Source organism: Oncorhynchus masou, chromosome 14 (assembly GCF_036934945.1).
Source record: "Oncorhynchus masou masou isolate Uvic2021 chromosome 14, UVic_Omas_1.1, whole genome shotgun sequence".
Lineage (NCBI taxonomy): Eukaryota > Metazoa > Chordata > Actinopteri > Salmoniformes > Salmonidae > Oncorhynchus > Oncorhynchus masou.
This window is the reverse complement of record NC_088225.1, coordinates 35083829-35106928: the sequence shown is the minus strand read 5'-3', so window position 1 is coordinate 35106928 and position 23100 is coordinate 35083829. Positions and strand designations below refer to the sequence as shown.

Here is a 23100-nt window from a genome sequence, read left to right as displayed (position 1 = left end):
ACCGGGTGAACGCGACGAAGATAGCGCGGGAGAAGAAGTCGCACTGCGACAGGATTAATGACCTGGGAAATACGGAACGGACCAATGAACCGCGGGGCCAACTTGCGAGAAGCTGTCTTAAGGGGAAGGTTCTGAGTGGAGAGCCATACTCTCTGACCGCAACAATATCTAGGACTCTTGGTCCTACGCTTATTAGCGGCCCTCACAGTCTGCGCCCTATTACGGCAAAGTGCCGACCTGACCCCCTTCCAGGTGCGCTCGCAACGCTGGACAAAAGCCTGAGCGGAGGGGACGCAGGACTCGGCGAGCTGAGATGAGAACAGCGGAGGCTGGTACCCGAGGCTACTCTGAAAAGGAGATAGACCGGTAGCAGACGAGGGAAGCGAGTTGTGGGCATACTCTGCCCAGGAGAGCTGTTCTGACCAAGACGCAGGGTTACAAAAAGAAAGACTGTGTAAAATGCGACCAACAGTCTGATTGGCCCGTTCGGCTTGACCGTTAGACTGGGGATGAAAGCCGGACGAGAGACTGACGGAAGCCCCAATCAAACGGCAAAACTCCCTCCAAAATTGAGACGTGAACTGCGGGCCTCTGTCGGAAACGACGTCAGACGGAAGGCCATGAATTCGGAAAACATTCTCGATAATGATCTGAGCCGTCTCCTTAGCAGAAGGGAGCTTAGCGAGAGGAATGAAATGAGCCGCCTTAGAGAATCTATCGACAACCGTAAGAATAACTGTCTTCCCCGCTGATGAAGGCAGTCCGGTGATGAAATCTAAAGCGATGTGAGACCACGGTCGAGAGGGAATGGGAAGCGGTCTGAGACGGCCGGCAGGAGGAGAGTTCCCAGATTTAGTCTGCGCGCAGACCGAACAAGCGGCGACAAATCGACGCGCGTCACGTTCCCGAGTGGGCCACCAGAAACGCTGGCGAATGGAAGCGAGCGTACCCCGAACGCCGGGGTGGCCGGCTAACTTGGCAGAGTGGGCCCACTGAAGAACGGCCGGACGAGTAGGAACGGGAACGAACAGAAGGTTCCTAGGGCAAGCTCGCGGCGACGGAGTGTGAGCGAGTGCTTGCTTTACCTGCCTCTCAATTCCCCAGACAGTCAACCCGACAACACGCCCTTCAGGGAGAATCCCCTCGGGGTCGGTGGAGACCTCAGAAGAACTGAAGAGACGAGATAAAGCATCAGGCTTGGTGTTTTTTGAGCCCGGACGATAAGAAATAACAAACTCGAAACGAGCGAAAAACAGAGCCCAACGAGCCTGACGCGCATTAAGTCGTTTGGCTGAACGGATGTACTCAAGGTTCCTATGGTCAGTCCAAACGACAAAAGGAACGGTCGCCCCCTCCAACCACTGTCGCCATTCGCCTAGGGCTAAGCGGATGGCGAGCAGTTCGCGATTACCAACATCATAGTTACGTTCTGACGGCGATAAGCGATGAGAGAAAAACGCGCAAGGATGGACCTTGCCGTCAGAGAGAGCGCTGAGAAAGAATGGCTCCCACGCCCACCTCTGACGCGTCAACCTCAACAACAAACTGACTAGAGATGTCAGGTGTAACAAGAATAGGTGCGGATGTAAAACGATTCTTAAGAAGATCAAAAGCTCCCTGGGCGGAAACGGACCACTTAAAGCACGTCTTAACAGAAGTAAGGGCTGTGAGGGGAGCTGCCACCTGACCGAAATTACGGATGAAACGACGATAGAAATTAGCGAAGCCCAGAAAGCGCTGCAGCTCGACGCGTGACTTAGGAACGGGCCAATCAATGACAGCCTGGACCTTAGCGGGATCCATCTTAATGCCCTCAGCGGAAATAACGGAACCGAGAAAAGGGACAGAGGCGGCATGAAAAGTGCACTTCTCAGCCTTCACATAAAGACAGTTCTCCAAAAGGCGCTGGAGGACGCGTCGCACGTGCTGAACATGAATCGAGAGAGACGGTGAAAAAATCAGGATATCGTCCATGTAAACGAAAACAAAAATGTTCAGCATGTCTCTCAGGACGTCGTTAACTAGTGCCTGAAAGACAGCTGGAGCGTTAACGAGGCCGAAAGGAAGAACCCGGTATTCAAAGTGCCCTAACGGAGTGTTAAACGCCGTCTTCCACTCGTCCCCCTCCCTGATGCGCACGAGATGGTAGGCGTTACGAAGGTCCAATTTGGTGAAAAACCTGGCTCCCTGCAGGATCTCGAAGGCTGAAGACATAAGAGGAAGCGGATAACGATTCTTAACTGTTATGTCATTCAGCCCTCGATAATCCACGCATGGGCGCAGGGACCCGTCCTTCTTCTGAACAAAAAAAACCCCGCTCCGGCGGGAGAGGAGGAGGAGACTATGGTACCGGCGTCGAGCGAAACCGACAAATAATCCTCGAGAGCCTTACGTTCGGGAGCCGACAGAGAGTATAATCTACCCCGGGGGAGTAGTTCCCGGAAGGAGATCAATACTACAGTCATACGACCGGTGTGGAGGGAGAGAAGTGGCCTTGGAACGACTGAACACCGTGCGCAGATCGTGATACTCCTCCGGCACCCCTGTCAAATCGCCAGGCTCCTCCTGTGAAGAAGAGACAGAGGAAACAGGAGGGATAGCAGACATTAAACAGGTCACATGACAAGAAACATTCCAGGATAGGATAGTATTACTAGACCAATTAATAGAAGGGTTATGGCGCACTAGCCAGGGATGACCCAAAACAACAGGTGTAAAAGGTGAACGAAAAATTAAAAAAGAAATGGTTTCGCTATGATTACCAGAGACAGTGAGGGTTAAAGGCAGCGTCTCACGCTGAATCTTGGGGAGAGAACTACCATCTAAAGCGAACAAGGCCGTGGGCTCCCTAACTGTCTGAGAGGAATGTCATGTTCCCGAGCCCAGGTCTCGTCCATAAAACAACCCTCCGCCCCAGAGTCTATCAAGGCACTGCAGGAAGCAGATGAACCGGGCCAGCGGAGATGGACCGGAAAGGTAGTGCGTGATCCAGAAGGAGAGGCCTGAGTAGTTGCGCTCACCAGTAGCCCTCCCCTTACTGATGAGCTCTGGCTTTTACTGGACATGAGGTGACAAAATGACCAGCGGAGCCGCAGTAGAGACAGAGGCGATTGGTGATTCTCCGTTCCTTCTCCTTGGCCGAGATGCGGATACCCCCAGCTGCATAGGCTCAGCATCCGAGCCGGCGGAGGAGGGTGGCAGTGATGCGGCAGGTGGCAGTGATGTGGAGAGGGGAGCAACGGAGAACGCGAGCTCCTTTCCACGAGCTCGGCGACGAAGATCAAACCGTCGCTCTATGCGAATAGCGAGGGCTATTAAGGAGTCCAGACTGGAAGGAACCTCCCGGGAGAGGATCTCATCCTTAACCTCGACGAGGAGACCCTCCAGAAAACGAGCGAGCAAAGCCGGCTCGTTCCAGTCACTAGAGGCAGCGAGAGTGCGAAACTCAATAGAATAATCCGTTATGGATCGATTCCCCTGACATAGGGAAGACAGGGCCCTGGAAGCCTCCTCCCCAAAAACAGAACGGTCAAAAACCTGTATCATCTCCTCCTTAAAGTCCTGAAACTGGTTAATACACTCAGCCCTCGCCTCCCAGATTGCCGTGCCCCACTCACGCGCCCGTCCGGTAAGGAGAGAAATGACGTAGGCGATGCGGGCTGCGCTCCTGGAGTAAGTGTTGGGCTGGAGAGAGAACACCACATCACACTGAGTGAGGAATGAGCGGCACTCAGTGGGCTCCCCAGAGTAACAGGGCGGGTTGTTGATCCTGGGCTCCGGAGACTCGGAAACCCTGGAAGTGGGCGGTGGATCGAGGTGGAGTTGGTGAACCTGTCTTGTGAGGTCGGAGACTTGGACGGCCAGGGTCTCAACGGCATGTCGAGCAGCAGACAATTCCTCCTCGTGTCTGCCTAGCATCGCTCCCTGGATCTCGACGGCGGAGTGAAAAGGGTCCGGAGCCGCTGGGTCCATTCTTGGTCTGATTCTTCTGTTATGTACTTGAGTGAAGACCCAAAAGCGGTTTTAACAGAAAACAGAGTTCTTTAATGAAAAACAGGAATGGCATAAATCCTCTTCCAACGTTGACAATGGAACAAAAAGAACGTAGTATAGTGCAGGATGCACCTGCCTGGCAGACTCCGACAGGATAGGACAAGGTGGAAGCAAACGAGACGACAGCTTGCTTCTGGCATCAAAAACACAAACAAGAATCAGACACTGAAAGTAGCAGGAACAGAGAGAGAAATAGAGACCTAATCAGAGGGGGAAGAGAGAACAGGTGTGAGAGAGTGAATGAGCTAGTTAGGGGAGATGTAGAACAGCTGAAGAATGAGAGACAGAGAAGGTAACCTAAAAAGACCAGCAGAGAGAGACAGAGTGAAGAGAAAGGACAGGAACAGACATAACAAGACATGACAGAAAGCTTGAAATGTACACACATTGAGAAGTGATATTGCAGCAACAGTTTTAAAGTGGGTAATCGTATCATATATATAAATATATATATCCTTGCATGTTTGAATTAGAGCTCCTTTAAAGTGTTTTAGATTATGATAATAATGTTATGTTATTTTTATAATAATACATATCCGCAAACCAAATGTATTTCTGAAAACCCCTTTTTGCATCTTCAATAGTTGTAGATGTTCCAACGTTCGTAGATGATCCTCAGGGGCATATAACAACCTGGGTTGTTGTAGAGTGGGCGTAAGTTCAACACTCAGGAGTCAATGTCCTCGCTTTTGTCTTTTTCATAGCCTGTGAGGGAGAATATATTCCACAGCCTTGGTTTCTAATCATACTTTCTAATCAATAAGCGGGTCAAGTCGACCCTAAGAGGGCAGAAGTTATTGTTTACAAACATTGTGAAGAAAAAAACCTTGTTTCATTGTATAAATAGTCTTCATTTTTAAAAACATACATGTAAATGCCTAGAATTAATACCTATGGTGATTCTGCGCAATGCACTTGGTCCACAGTTGTGCGTTGGTTGTTGGGGCGTGGAATGTGTTAATAATAAAAAATAAAATAAATAAAAATTAACCGTTGTCCCCCCCTGTTTAAAACACAAATAACTCGTGTATCATGTATGCAACAACCTGTATATTTGTTTTAGAGAACAAAGGCGGTGAATTCAAACAACAGGAGGGGATGTCGAGACATTCTGTCTACAACCGGGGTGGGGGGCACCGGGCGCTGATTAGAGATATCAATGTTTAACCCCAGGGGGGGGGGGGCACCGGGTGCTGATTAGAGATATCAATGTTTAACCCCGGGGTGGGGGGCACCGGGCTCTGATTAGAGATATCAATGTTTAACCCCGGGGTGGGGGGCACCGGGCTCTGATTAGAGATATCAATGTTTAACCCCGGGGTGGGGGGCACCGGGCTCTGATTAGAGATATCAATGTTTAACCCCGGGGTGGGGGGCACCGGGCGCTGATTAGAGATATCAATGTTTAACCCCGGGGTGGGGGGCACCGGGCTCTGCTTAGAGATATCAATGTTTAACCCCGGGGGGGCCACCGGGTGCTGATTAGAGATATCAATGTTTAACCCCGTGGTGGGGGGTACCGGGCTCTGCTTAGAGATATCAATGTTTAACCCCGGGGGAGGGCCACCGGGCTCTGCTTAGAGATATCAATGTTTAACCCCGGGGTGGGGGCACCGGGCGCTGATTAGAGATATCAATGTTTAACCCCGGGGTGGGGGGCACCGGCTCTGATTAGAGATATCAATGTTTAACCCCGGGGTGGGGGGCACCGGCTCTGATTAGAGATATCAATGTTTAACCCCGTGGTGGGGGGTACCGGGCTCTGCTTAGAGATATCAATGTTTAACCCCGGGGGAGGGCCACCGGGCTCTGCTTAGAGATATCAATGTTTAACCCCGGGGTGGGGGCACCGGGCGCTGATTAGAGATATCAATGTTTAACCCCGGGGTGGGGGCACCGGGCTCTGATTAGAGATATCAATGTTTAACCCCGGGGTGGGGGGCACCGGGCTCTGATTAGAGATATCAATGTTAAACCCCGTGGTGGGGGCACCGGGCTCTGCTTAGAGATATCAATGTTTAACCCCGGGGTGGGGGGCACCGGGCTCTGATTAGAGATTTCAATGTTTAACCCCGGGTGAGGGGGCACTGGGCGCTGATTAGAGATATCAATGTTTAACCCCGGGGTGGGGGCACCGGGCGCTGATTAGAGATATCAATGTTTAACCCCGGGGTGGGGGGCACCGGGCTCTGATTAGAGATATCAATGTTTAACCCCGGGGTGGGGGGCACCGGGCTCTGATTAGAGATATCAATGTTAAACCCCGTGGTGGGGGCACCGGGCTCTGCTTAGAGATATCAATGTTTAACCCCGGGGGGCACTGGGCGCTGATTAGAGATATCAATGTTTAACCCCGGGTGAGGGGGCACCGGGCGCTGATTAGAGATATCAATGTTTAACCCTGGGGTGGGGGCACCGGGCTCTGATTAGACATATCAATGTTTAACCCCGGGGTGGGGGGCACCGGGCTCTGCTTAAAGATATCAATGTTTAACCCCGGGGTGGGGGGCACCGGGCTCTGCTTAAAGATATCAATGTTTAACCCCGGGTGTTCGGCAGATATCTGGACATGCCTTATGCATGATAGTGCACACCTTGGTTTCAAACGATTCTCTACAGATAGAATGGGGCTACATGCTTGGGCCCCTGTTGAATACACACACACCCTTTGTTTTTGAAACGCACACACACTCCTGCTGCCCCGTCACACACACACTCCTGCTGCTCAGTCACACTCACACTCCTGCTGCTCCGTCACACACACACTCCTGCTGCTCCGTCACACACACACTCCTGCTGCCCCGTCACACACACACTCCTGCTGCTCCGTCACACACACACTCCTGCTGCTCAGTCACACTCACACTCCTGCTGCTCCGTCACACACACACTCCTGCTGCCCCGTCACACACACACTCCTGCTGCTCCGTCACACACACACTCCTGCTGCCCCGTCACACACACACTCCTGCTGCTCCGTCACACACACACTCCTGCTGCCCCGTCACACACACACTCCTGCTGCTCCGTCACACACACACTCCTGCTGCCCCGTCACACACACACTCATGCTGCTCCATCTCAAACTCATGCACGCTCCCTGATTTTCCGTGTCTTTTTCTTCGTGACAGACCGGGGTGATGTCGGGAAAGGACATTTTCCTATCGTTAAAGGGTGAGATACATTTTTAAAACCAGTGATTTAATTACAAAATATTTAGTACAAACGTTTTAAAGACTTGTTAGAATTAATGACCAAATTGTACTACTCTTTAAACATGCATCATTAGTGTTTTATGTAAAAACATTGGAGGCCAACAGTTGTACATTATTACAAACTTTATAACATACTATTGTAGGAAAGACTATAAAATGCTTCTGAGAATCTACGTCTAACAGTCGCTTACCAATCACTTATGTCCAGTAGCCTTCAGAAATATCTATTAGGAGAGATTCACTTATTCACATCTCTTTTTTAATCTGTCCTGGCAGCTAAATATTCGGGGCTGTGGGTTTGCGCTAAAGCTGTGGTAACATAATGTTAAAGTATATGCTCCATGTTCTGCCCCTAACTAGGAGGTGTTTCGAAACTTTTTTTGTTATTATAATGGTTACATGTTCAGTTCACACCCCTGCATTCTATATTATAAAGTAGGCTGTTGGTCTTTGAGGTCCGTTATGTCAATTTGCCTTTATACATCTCATTGACCTACTGTCAACTCCCTCAGTTGTAAACATCTACAATAATCATTAGACGTACGCGTCAGAGTTATCATACCCCGTGTCGGGTTTGTACAGAGTTGGTTAAATCCGCTCTTTTGCTCCCCACTTACGTGGGTAATAATCTCCAAGCTGCTCTAAGCGGTGATGTTTTTGGTGTCTCTAGGTTCATCTCTAGACTGTTGAATGAGGCCTGTTACAACTTTCTGACAAAACCTTTAAAGGCAGTTTGTGAAACCATTCAGTCGTGGATGTATGTAAAACATATTAAACACGTATTGCAGGTTACAGAAGCATCCTGTTGTACTATGAATCCCCCCTCATCCCTGTTAGATCTTGATGTGTTGGCTCTCTATGTATGTACATGTTTATAATCCACATAGTGTGAATATTGTTTTCCATAAAGTTAATAACCCCCCTAAACCCCCTCTTCCCCTATCGTTAAAGCGTGAGATACATTTTTAAAACCTGTGATTTAATTCAAAATATTTAGTACCTACATTTTAACACATGTTATAATTCCAAAATGTTTACTATTTCTTACAGATAAAGGGTCCGGTTAGCCCTGACCATTATCCGTTTCCAATTCAACAACGCAAAGGCGCTTGCCCGATCCATCAAAACTCCGTAAGTTTTCCCTCCCTGTGTAGATCAACCGTCCTGCCTGTAAATCCTGGGTATGCCCACATCATTAATTAATAAGATGTGGAGAAAACTGTTTAGCCATAGTTAAAGGCCTTTCATAAAGAGGCTGTCATGATTGCCTGTGCCTCATGTTTAACACGTATTGCTTGTTACAGAATACTACTGTTGTACATTTAATATCCACTAGTAGATTTCGTCGCATTTGCACAAATTCTGTCCTGTTACTGTGGTCTTTTTAAAAGTCAATAAATATGTGTGTAAAGTGTACATGTATGTTTCACTGTTGATTTGTTTAACCCTCCTAGAAACACCTAATTTCATCCCACAGCATTAATTAATAAGATGTGTAGAAGCTGTTTAGCCATAAGTAAAGGCCTTTCATAAAGCGGCTGTCATGATGAACCTGAATCTGAAATGACCTTTAGGATCTTTTCTTTGGGGTTCTAATCTCCCCAGGTGTGCAGGCCCTGCAAATCCTTAGGCTGGAGCCATCTGGAAGCTCTGTGCCTCTACATATAAAGAGAACTAAATAGGAAACTAGGCTGAGAAACATTATTTAGATGGCTGTTTAATTGTTGTTTAAAGCTCGAAATTGACACAATGCCAAGGGACCTTGTTTCTAACACACACACACACACACACACACACACACACACACACACACACACACACACACACACACACACACACACACACACACACACACACACACACACACACACACACACACACACACACACACACACACACACACACACACACGCTTCATAGATAACAACCATAAGGACAATAGAATTGGGGGTGGGGGACATACACGTTCCAAAAGTTCAAACACTCAACCCCCCCCAGTTCAACCAGGCCCCTAGACATCAATCACCATGACTACTTCAAAGGATGCCATATAGATATAAAATAACACACACCCTCTAACACGTGACCACAGGAACAGGATGGCCTGGCCGGAGGCCCATATTTGGACATGCACACGTCATCATGGACACAGGGTCATGAATCAATTACTTTGACGCGTGCCGTCTACTTTAATCTCTCTCACATGATATTTTGCCACGGACATGTTTGATTTCTCGATCGGAAGTGGTATTATTTCAAATGCAGAATAGGTATTTATTTAGTATTTACAGATGCTCAAAAGGAGCCATTTGAAATAGATTCTGACTGTGCTCGGCCTTCAGCTTGATGTGCCTGGTCTGAGGCTCACTACCGAGTTTGGAACTCAATAGTGAGTGTTACAACTGAGGACAGACGTGCTTCAGCCCTAAGCAGCCCCGTTCTGTGAGCTTGTGTGGCCTACCACTTTGCACCTGAGCCGTTGTTTCTCCTAGATGTTTCAACTTCACAATAACAGCATTTACAGTTGAGTGGGGAATCTCTAGCAGGGCAGAAATGTGATGAACTGACTTTGTGGAAAGGTGGCATCCTATGACTGTGCCACGCTGAAAGTCACTGAGATTTTCATTAAGGCCATTCTATGCTAATGTTTATCTATTGAGACTGCATGGCTGTGTGCTCGATTTTATACACCTGTCAGCAACAGGTGTGGCTGAAATAGCCGAATCCACAAATTTGAAGGGGTGTCCACATACTTAGTTTATCTGTGTGTGTATATATATATATATATATATATTAAACAATTAAGTAACCTTTATTTAACTAGGCAAGTCAGTTAAAGAATAAATTATTTATTACAATGACGGTCTACCAGGGAACAGTGTGTTAACTGTCTTTTTCAGGGGCAGAACAACAGATGTTTACCTTGTCAGCTCCTGTTACTGTCCCAACGCTAAAACCACTAGGTTACCTGCCGCACCAAAAGTGTAATATAGTGTAATATATGCACATGCATTTATACTAATTAGACACAGACGCACATATCACGGCAACGTTGCTAAACTCATGCGCAGAAACACATTATCGGGACTAACGGTCGTTTCACGCCGAACTGCGTATGTGCAGTCCGTTAAAGACACTCCTTTGATATAAAGTCATTTTTGACTAAAATAATAACGTGCCAGTTTGTCACTTTCAAGAAGTTGGAGTAATAACATTTTCAAATACTTAATACAATGGCTCGAATCTAGGTTTTGCCTTTAGATTTCTAGAAAATGTACAACTAAGGAATCATTTTTCACTTCTGACTTCTCAAACCCCAAATCACGGCATCGGTCGACTTCCAACAGTCTTCTTCCCAGCGGTCCCGGTAGACTCGGGATGTTGCGTCTGGGTTTAGGAATTCTGGTTATGTAATTTCCTCATGAAGTTGAAAGTAAGTTTGCAGGCGAATGCACTTACAGAATGGATGTTGAAACTGTGGCGCACATTTCTCTGTAATCATTAGAAGTCTGGTAAAAGTATTGATTTGAAGGAAAGACGAGCAGATTCTGGTAAGTCTAGAGGCAACATACAAACTATTATAAAGTTAGGTCGTCATCAGACATCTAATAGTCAAGATTAGGTTTGATCTATGATCACTGATCATCATGTGTGTAGTGCTGGGGAGCGCGAGGGAGCACTTTCACTTTGAGAATACACGAAGAAATAATTCTGATCAATTCTAAATAAATTATATGTAATGACCTGGTAAATGGTAACGTTATTGTTACAAAAAATATTCATTTTTAATAAGATTTTAGGACGGTTAGCTGAAGATGAATAGTAAAAAAAATTGGAGGATGGATTTTAACCATCTTCTAAAACAGGGCTCTCCGATCCTGTTCCTGGAGAGATACCATCCTGTAGGTTTTCATTACTATTCAAAACTAGTCACCTGATTAAAATAATGAGTTGGTTTATAAGATGAATCATGCTATTTCCAGCTGGGATTGGAGAGAAACCCTACCGGAGTGTAGCGCTCCAGAAACAGGGTTGGAGTGAAACCCTACCGGAGGGTAGCGCTCCAGAAACAGGGTTGGAGTGAAACCCTACCGGAGGGTAGCGCTCCAGAAACAGGGTTGGAGAGAAACCCTACCGGAGGGTAGCGCTCCAGAAACAGGGTTGGAGTGAAACCCTACCGGAGGGTAGCGCTCCAGAAACAGGGTTGGAGTGAAACCCTACCGGGGGGTAGCGCCCCAGAAACAGGGTTGGAGTGAAACCCTACCGGAGGGTAGCACTCCAGAAACAGGGTTGGAGTGAAACCCTACCGGAGGGTAGCGCTCCAGAAACAGGGTTGGAGAGAAACCCTACCGGAGGTTAGCGCTCCAGAAACAGGGTTGGAGAGAAACCCTACCGGAGGGTAGCGCTCCAGAAACAGGGTTGGAGTGAAACCCTACCCGGGGGTAGCGCCCCAGAAACAGGGTTGGAGTGAAACCCTACCGGAGGGTAGCGCTCCAGAAACAGGGTTGGAGTGAAACCCTACCGGAGGGTCGCGCTCCAGAAACAGGGTTGCAGTGAAACCCTACCAGAGGGTAGCGCTCCAGAAACAGGGTTGGAGTGAAACCCTACCGGAGGGAAGCCCTCCAGAAACAGGGTTGAAGTGAAACCCTACCGGAGGGTAGCGCTCCAGAAACAGGGTTGGAGAGCCCTGTAATGAAAGACTATTCAATAGAATACATATGTCGATACAAACGTTGATGCAATAAATTATGACGTCATTTACATAGTTTGCTGTGCTCCCTCACCTAGAAAAAAAAATTCATCACTGCTTATCATGCCGACTGACCTGATGGCCTCCATTGAAAATGTTGTAAAAAATATCAGGCCGAGGCTACATTCTCTGTCCTGCTACTGGTAGGACTATAACATTATGTGAACTGATCTGAACAGGCTTAGACTGGTCATCTATGATATGTAGGTTATATACAGTACATTCTCTGTCCTGCTACTGGTAGGACTATAACATTATGTGAACTGATCTGAACAGGTTTAGACTGGTCATCTATGATATGTAGGTTACATACAGTACATTCTCTGTCCTGCTACTGGTAGGACTATAACATTATGTGAACTGATCTGAACAGGTTTAGACTGGTCATCTATGATATAGATGACCTAGTCTACTTTACATAATATAACATCTACATATCACTAACAACCCACTACTATACATTATAACCTAGTCTACTTTACATAATATAACATCTACATATCACTAACAACAGACTACTATACATTATAACCTAGTCTACTTTACATAATAAAACATATCACTAACAACCCACTATTATACATTATAACCTAGTCTACTTTACATAATATAACATCTACATATCACTAACAACCCACTACTATACATTATAACCTAGTCTATTTTACATAATATAACATCTACATATCACTAACAACCCACTACTATACATTAAAACGTAGTCTACTTTACATAATATAACATCTACATATCACTAACAACCCACTACTATACATTAAAACGTAGTCTACTTTACATAATATAACATCTACATATCACTAACAACCCACTACTATACATTATAACCTAGTCTACTTTACATAATATAACATATCACTAACAACCCACTACTATACATTATAACCTAGTCTACTTTACATAATATAACATCTACATATCACTAACAACCCACTACTATACATTATAAACTAGTCTACTTTACATAATATAACATCTACATATCACTAACAACCCACTACTATACATTATAACCTAGTCTACTTTACATAATATAACATATCACTAACAACCCACTACTATACATTATAACCTAGTCTACTTTACATAATATAACATCTACATATCACTAACAACCCACTATTATACATTATAACCTAGTCTACTTTACATATTATAACATCTACATATCACTAACAGCCCACTACTATATATTATAACCTAGTCTACTTTACATAATATAACATATCACTAACAACCCACTACTATACATTATAACCTAGTCTACTTTACATAATGTAACATATCACTAACAACCCACTACTATACATTACAACCTAGTCTACTTTAAATAATATAACATATCACTAACAACCCACTACTATACATTATAACCTTGTCTACTTTACATAATATAACATATACATATCACTAACAACCCACTACTATACATTATAACCTAGTCTACTTTACATAATATAACATATCACTAACAGCCCACTACTATACATTATAACCTAGTCTACTTTACATAATATAACATATCACTAACAACCCACTACTATACATTATAACCTAGTCTACTTTATATAATAAAACATCTACACATCACTAACAACCCACTACTATACATTATAACCTAGTCTACTTTACATAATATAACATCTACATATCACTAACAACCCACTACTATACATTATAACCTAGTCTACTTTACATAATAAAACATATCACTAACAACCCACAACTATACATTATAACCTAGTCTACTTTACATAATATAACATCTACATATCACTAACAACCCACTACTATACATTATAACCTAGTCTACTTTACATAATATAACATCTACATATCACTAACAACCCACTACTATACATTATAACCTAGTCTACTTTACATAATAAAACATATCACTAACAACCCACTACTATACATTATAACCTAGTCTACTTTACATAATATAACATCTACATATCACTAACAACCCACTACTATACATTATAACCTAGTCTACTTTACATAATATAACATCTACATATCACTAACAACCCACTACTATACATTATAACCTAGTCTACTTTACATAATATAACATATCACTAACAACCCACTACTATACATTATAACCTAGTCTACTTTACATAATATAACATCTACATATCACTAACAACCCACTATTATACATTATAACCTAGTCTACTTTACATATTATAACATCTACATATCACTAACAGCCCACTACTATACATTATAACCTAGTCTACTTTACATAATATAACATTTCACTAACAACCCAGTACTATACATTATAACCTAGTCTACTTTACATAATATAACATCTACATATCACTAACAACCCACTAATATACATTATAACCTAGTCTACTTTACATAACATAACATATCACTAACAACCCACTACTATACATTATAACCTAGTCTACTTTACATAATATAACATCTACATATCACTAACAACCCACTACTATACATTATAACCTAGTCTACTTTAAATAATATAACATATCACTAACAGCCCACTACTATACATTATAACCTAGTCTACTTTACATAATATAACATATCACTAACAACCCACTACTATACATTATAACCTAGTCTACTTTACATAATATAACATCTACATATCACTAACAACCCACTAATATACATTATAACCTAGTCTACTTTACATAATATAACATATCACTAACAACCCACTACTATACATTATAACCTAGTCTACTTTATATAATATAACATCTACACATCACTAACAACCCACTACTATACATTATAACCTAGTCTACTTTACATAATATAACATCTACATATCACTAACAACCGACTACTATACATTATAACCTAGTCTACTTTACATAATATAACATATCACTAACAGCCCACTACTATACATTATAACCTAGTCTACTTTACATAATATAACATATCACTAACAACCCACTACTATACATTATAACCTAGTCTACTTTATATAATATAACATCTACACATCACTAACAACCCACTACTATACATTATAACCTAGTCTACTTTACATAATATAAAATCTACATATCACTAACAACCCACTACTATACATTATAACCTAGTCTACTTTACATAATATAACATATCACTAACAGCCCACTACTATACATTATAACCTAGTCTACTTTACATAATATAACATATCACTAACAACCCACTACTATACATTATAACCTAGTCTACTTTACATAATATAACATCTACATATCACTAACAACCCACTACTATACATTATAACCTAGTCTACTTTACATAATATAACATATCACTAACAACCCACTACTATACATTATAACCTAGTCTACTTTACATAATATAACATCTACATATCACTAACAACCCACTACTATACATTATAACCTAGTCTACTTTACATAATATAACATCTACATATCACTAACAACCCACTACCATACATTATAACCTAGCCTACTTTACACTATATAACATCTACATATCACTAACAACCCACTACTATACATTATAACCTAGTCTACTTTACATAATATAACATATCACTAACAACCCACTACTATACATTATAACCTAGTCTACTTTACATAATATAACATCTACATATCACTAACAACCCACTATTATACATTATAACCTAGTCTACTTTATATAATATAACATATCACTAACAACCCACTACTATGCATTATAACCTAGTCTACTTTACATAATATAACATATCACTAACAACCCACTACTATACATTATAACCTAGTCTACTTTACATAATATAACATATCACTAACAACCCACTACTATACATTATAACCTAGTCTACTTTACATAATATAACATATCACTAACAACCCACTACTATACATTATAACCTAGTCTACTTTACATAATATAACATATCACTAACAACCCACTACTATACATTATAACCTAGTCTACTTTATATAATATAACATCTACACATCACTAACAACCCACTACTATACATTATAACCTAGTCTACTTTAAATAATATAACATCTACATATCACTAACAACCCACTACTATACATTATAACCTAGTCTACTTTACATAATATAACATATCACTAACAGCCCACTACTATACATTATAACCTAGTCTACTTTACATAATATAACATATCACTAACAACCCACTACTATACATTATAACCTAGTCTACTTTACATAATATAACATATCACTAACAACCCACTACTATACATTATAACCTAGCCTACTTTACATAATATAACATCTACATATCACTAACAACCCACTACTATACATTATAACCTAGTCTACTTTACATAATATAACATATCACTAACAACCCACTACTATACATTATAACCTAGTCTACTTTACATAATATAACATATCACTAACAACCCACTACTGAACATTATAACCTAGTCTACTTTACATAATATAAAACCTACATATCACTAACAACACACTACTATACATTATAACCTAGCCTACTTTACATTATATAACATCTACATATCACTAACAACTCACTATTATACATTATAACCTAGTCTACTTTATATAATATAACATATCACTAACAACCCACTACTATACATTATAACCTAGTCTACTTTACATAATATAACATATCACTAACAACCCACTACTATACATTATAAACTAGTCTACTTTACATAATATAACATCTACATATCACTAACAACCCACTACTATACATTATAACCTAGTCTACTTTACATAATATAGCATCTACATATCACTAACAACCCACTACTATACATTATAACCTAGTCTACTTTACATAACATAACATATCACTAACAACCCACTACTATACATTATAACCGAGTCTACTTTACATAATATAACATCTACATATCACTAACAACCCACTACTATACATTATAACCTAGTCTACTTTACATAATATAACATCTACATATCACTAACAACCCACTACTATACATTATAACCTAGTCTACTTTACATAATATAACATATCACTAACAACCCACTACTATACATTATAACCTTGTCTACTTTACATAATATAACATCTACATATCACTAACAACCCACTACTATACATTATAACCTAGTCTACTTTACATAATATAACATCTACATATCACTAACAACCCACTACTATACATTATAACCTAGTCTACTTTACATAATATAACATCTATATATCACTAACAACCCACTACTATACATTATGACCTAGTCTACTTTACATATTATAACATCTACATATCACTAACAAACTGCTAATATACATTATAACCTAGTCTACTTTACATAATATAACATCTACATATCACTAACAACCCACTACTATACATTATAACCTAGTCTACTTTACATAATATAACATATCACTAACAACCCACTACTATACATTATAACCTAGTCTACTTTACATAATATAACATCTACATATCACTAACAACCCACTACTATACATTATAACCTAGTCTACTTTACATAATATAACATCTACATATCACTAACAACCCACTACTATACATTATAACCTAGTCTACTTTACATAATATAACGTATCACTAACAACCCACTACTATACATTATTACCGAGTCTACTTTACATAATATAACATCTACATATCACTAACAACCCACTACTATACATTATAACCTAGTCTACTTTACATAATATAACATCTACATATCACTAACAACCCACTACTATACATTATAACCTAGTCTACTTTACATAATATAACATATCACTAACAACCCACTACTATACATTATAACCTTGTCTACTTTACATAATATAACATCTACATATCACTAACAACCCACTACTATACATTATAACCTAGTCTACTTTACATAATATAACATCTATATATCACTAACAACCCACTACTATACATTATGACCTAGTCTACTTTACATATTATAACATCTACATATCACTAACAAACTGCTAATATACATTATAACCTAGTCTACTTTACATAATATAACATATCACTAACAACCCACTACTATACATTATAACCTAGTCTACTTTACATAATATAACATCTACATATCACTAACAACCCACTACTATACATTATAACCTAGTCTACTTTACATAATATAACATCTACATATCACTAACAACCCACTACCATACATTATAACCTAGCCTACTTTACACTATATAACATCTACATATCACTAACAACCCACTACTATACATTATAACCTAGTCTACTTTACATAATATAACATATCACTAACAACCCACTACTATACATTATAACCTAGTCTACTTTACATAATATAACATCTACATATCACTAACAACCCACTATTATACATTATAACCTAGTCTACTTTATATAATATAACATATCACTAACAACCCACTACTATGCATTATAACCTAGTCTACTTTACATAATATAACATATCACTAACAACACACTACTATACATTATAACCTAGTCTACTTTACATAATATAACATCTACATATCACTAACAACCCACTACTATACATTATAACCTAGTCTACTTTACATAATATAACATATCACTAACAGCCCACTACTATACATTATAACCTAGTCTACTTTACATAATATAACATATCACTAACAACCCACTACTATACATTATAACCTAGTCTACTTTACATAATATAACATATCACTAACAACCCACTACTATACATTATAACCTAGCCTACTTTACATAATATAACATCTACATATCACTAACAACCCACTACTATACATTATAACCTAGTCTACTTTACATAATATAACATATCACTAACAACCCACTACTATACATTATAACCTAGTCTACTTTACATAATATAACATATCACTAACAACCCACTACTGAACATTATAACCTAGTCTACTTTACATAATATAAAACCTACATATCACTAACAACCCACTACTATACATTATAACCTAGCCTACTTTACATTATATAACATCTACATATCACTAACAACCCACTACTATACATTATAACCTAGTCTACTTTACATAATATAACATATCACTAACAACCCACTACTATACATTATAACCTAGTCTACTTTACATAATATAACATCTACATATCACTAACAACTCACTATTATACATTATAACCTAGTCTACTTTATATAATATAACATATCACTAACAACCCACTACTATACATTATAACCTAGTCTACTTTACATAATATAACATATCACTAACAACCCACTACTATACATTATAAACTAGTCTACTTTACATAATATAACATCTACATATCACTAACAACCCACTACTATACATTATAACCTAGTCTACTTTACATAATATAACATCTACATATCATTAACAACCCACTACTATACATTATAACCTAGTCTACTTTACATAATATAACATATCACTAACAACCCACTACTATACATTATAACCGAGTCTACTTTACATAATATAACATCTACATATCACTAACAACCCACTACTATACATTATAACCTAGTCTACTTTACATAATATAACATCTACATATCACTAACAACCCACTACTATACATTATAACCTAGTCTACTTTACATAATATAACATATCACTAACAACCCACTACTATACATTATAACCTTGTCTACTTTACATAATATAACATCTACATATCACTAACAACCCACTACTATACATTATAACCTAGTCTACTTTACATAATATAACATCTATATATCACTAACAACCCACTACTATACATTATGACCTAGTCTACTTTACATAATATAACATATCACTAACAACCCACTACTATACATTATAACCGAGTCTACTTTACATAATATAACATCTACATATCACTAACAACCCACTACTATACATTATAACCTAGTCTACTTTACATAATATAACATCTACATATCACTAACAACCCACTACTATACATTATAACCTAGTCTACTTTACATAATATAACATATCACTAACAACCCACTACTATACATTATAACCTTGTCTACTTTACATAATATAACATCTACATATCACTAACAACCCACTACTATACATTATAACCTAGTCTACTTTACATAATATAACATCTATATATCACTAACAACCCACTACTATACATTATGACCTAGTCTACTTTACATATTATAACATCTACATATCACTAACAAACTGCTAATATACATTATAACCTAGTCTACTTTACATAATATAACATCTACATATCACTAACAACCCACTACTATACATTATAACCTAGCCTACTTTACATAATATAACATCTACATATCACTAACAACCCTCTACTATACATTATAACCTAGTCTACTTTACATAATATAACATATCACTAACAACCCACTACTATACATTATAACCTAGTCTACTTTACATAATATAACATCTACATATCACTAACAACCCTCTACTATACATTATAACCTAGTCTACTTGACATAATATAACATCTACATATCACTAACAACCCACTACTATACATTATAACCTAGTCTACTTTACATAATATAACATCTACATATCACTAACAACCCACTACTATACATTATAACCTAGTCTACTTTACATAATATAACATATCACTAACAACCCACTACTATACATTATAACCTAGTCTACTTTACATAATATAACATATCACTAACAACCCACTACTATACATTATAACCTAGTCTACTTTACATAATATAACATATCACTAACAACCCACTACTATACATTATAACCTAGTCTACTTTACATAATATAACATCTACATATCACTAACAACCCACTACTATACATTATAACCTAGTCTACTTTACATAATATAACATCTACATATCACTAACAACCCACTACTATACATTATAACCTAGTCTACTTTACATAATATAACATATCACTAACAACCCACTACTATACATTATAACCTTGTCTACTTTACATAATATAACATCTACATATCACTAACAACCCACTACTATACATTATAACCTAGTCTACTTTACATAATATAACATATCACTAACAACCCACTACTATACATTATAACCTAGTCTACTTTACATAATATAACATCTATATATCACTAACAACCCACTACTATACATTATGACCTAGTCTACTTTACATATTATAACATCTACATATCACTAACAAACTGCTAATATACATTATAACCTAGTCTACTTTACATAATATAACATCTACATATCACTAACAACTCACTACTATACATTATAACCTAGCCTACTTGACATAATATAACATCTACATATCACTAACAACCCACTACTATACATTATAACCTAGTCTACTTTACATAATATAACATATCACTAACAACCCACTACTATACATTATAACCTTGTCTACTTTACATAATATAACATCTACATATCACTAACAACCCACTACTATACATTATAACCTAGTCTACTTTACATAATATAACATATCACTAACAACCCACTACTATACATTATAACCTAGTCTAATTTACATAATATAACATATCACTAACAACCCACTACTATACATTATAACCTAGTCTACTTTACATAATATAACATATCACTAACAACCCACTACTATACATTATAACCTAGCCTACTTTACATAATATAACATCTACACATCACTAACAACCCACTACTATACATTATAACCGAGCCTACTTTACATAATATAACATCTATTACTTGATGCATAAAACCTTTCTGAATGGATCAATGATTTCCCCCTCAGATCAATCATGTCCGTTCTATCCCTTCTGTCTGCATTCTCAGAAACATTTAGAAAATAACAGATTGAAAGACAATAAATAGCCCACCTTTAAATAATAAAATAAGAGTTTGTTCAGCCACTTTTAATGAATAAAAATAAGTGTCGGACATGGCCTTATGTTGCTGTACTGTCTATAACTACCTTAACAAACAGTGACTTATTATTGTTATTATTATTACAGACAGTTGCCATGGAGATGAAATGTCACTACATATTCATGTGATTGCATTAAATCACCTGACTGTTTCTATGTCTGTTAGTAAATGTTTTATTTCTCAAAGAGATAATGAATAAATGAGAACAATTGACATTCAAAAATTACTGTGTTAACCACAACCAACATGTTGGATCTCTGTTTAGTTGTCACTGTGTTCACCACAACCGACATGTTGGATCTCTGTTTAGTTGTCACTGTGTTAACCACAACCAACATGTTGGATCTCTTTTTAGTTGTCACTGTGTTAACCACAACCAACATGTTGGATCTCTGTTTAGTTGTCACTGTGTTAACCACAACCAACATGTTGGATCTCTGTTTAGTTGTCACTGTGTTAACCACAACCAACATGTTGGATCTCTGTTTAGTTGTCACTGTGTTAACCACAACCAACATGTTGGATCTCTGTTTAGTTGTCACTGTGTTAACCACAACCAACATGTTGGATCTCTGTTTAGTTGTCACTGTGTTAACCACAACCAACATGTTGGATCTCTGCTTAGTTGTCACTGTGTTAACCACAACCAACATGCTGGATCTCTGTTTAGGGGTCAGTGCTCTAAAATGAGTCTCTCTGGGGAGAGAGAGGAGGGGGGCACCGCCTCTAAAATGAGTCTCTCTGGGGAACATGACACCAAAACTAAGAGGTGAGATGACAAAATTGTTTAAGAATGTATATTCTAAAACGTTTTTATATCAGAAAATATTGCTTATGTGTACATTCTATATACTGTAACTATATACTATATACTACATTCTACATACTGTAACTATATACTATATACTATATACTACATTCTATATACTGTAACTATATACTACATTCTACATACTGTAACTATATACTATATACTACATTCTATATGCTGTAACTATATACTATATACTACATTCTATATACTGTAACGATATACTATATACTACATTCTATATACTGTAACTATATACTATATACTAAATACTACATTCTATATACTGTAACTATATACTATATCCTACATTCTATATACTGTAACTATATACTAAATACTACATTCTATATACTGTAACTATATAATATATACTACAT

The 23100-nt window shown here is 38.9% G+C and overlaps 1 protein-coding gene across 1 annotated transcript in view; it reads left to right on the top strand.

Annotated features, from left to right (window-relative positions):
- Positions 1-6928: 6928 nt before the first annotated feature.
- Positions 6929-23100, top strand: part of LOC135554792 (NLR family CARD domain-containing protein 3-like) — a 36855-nt gene continuing 20683 nt past the window's right edge. Inside the window, exons 1-3 of the mRNA XM_064987229.1 lie at positions 6929-7227; positions 8319-8399; positions 22580-22678. Coding sequence (XP_064843301.1) covers positions 22596-22678 — 83 coding nt within the window. The 5' untranslated portion in view covers positions 6929-7227; positions 8319-8399; positions 22580-22595. The remainder of the gene's footprint in view (positions 7228-8318; positions 8400-22579; positions 22679-23100) is intronic.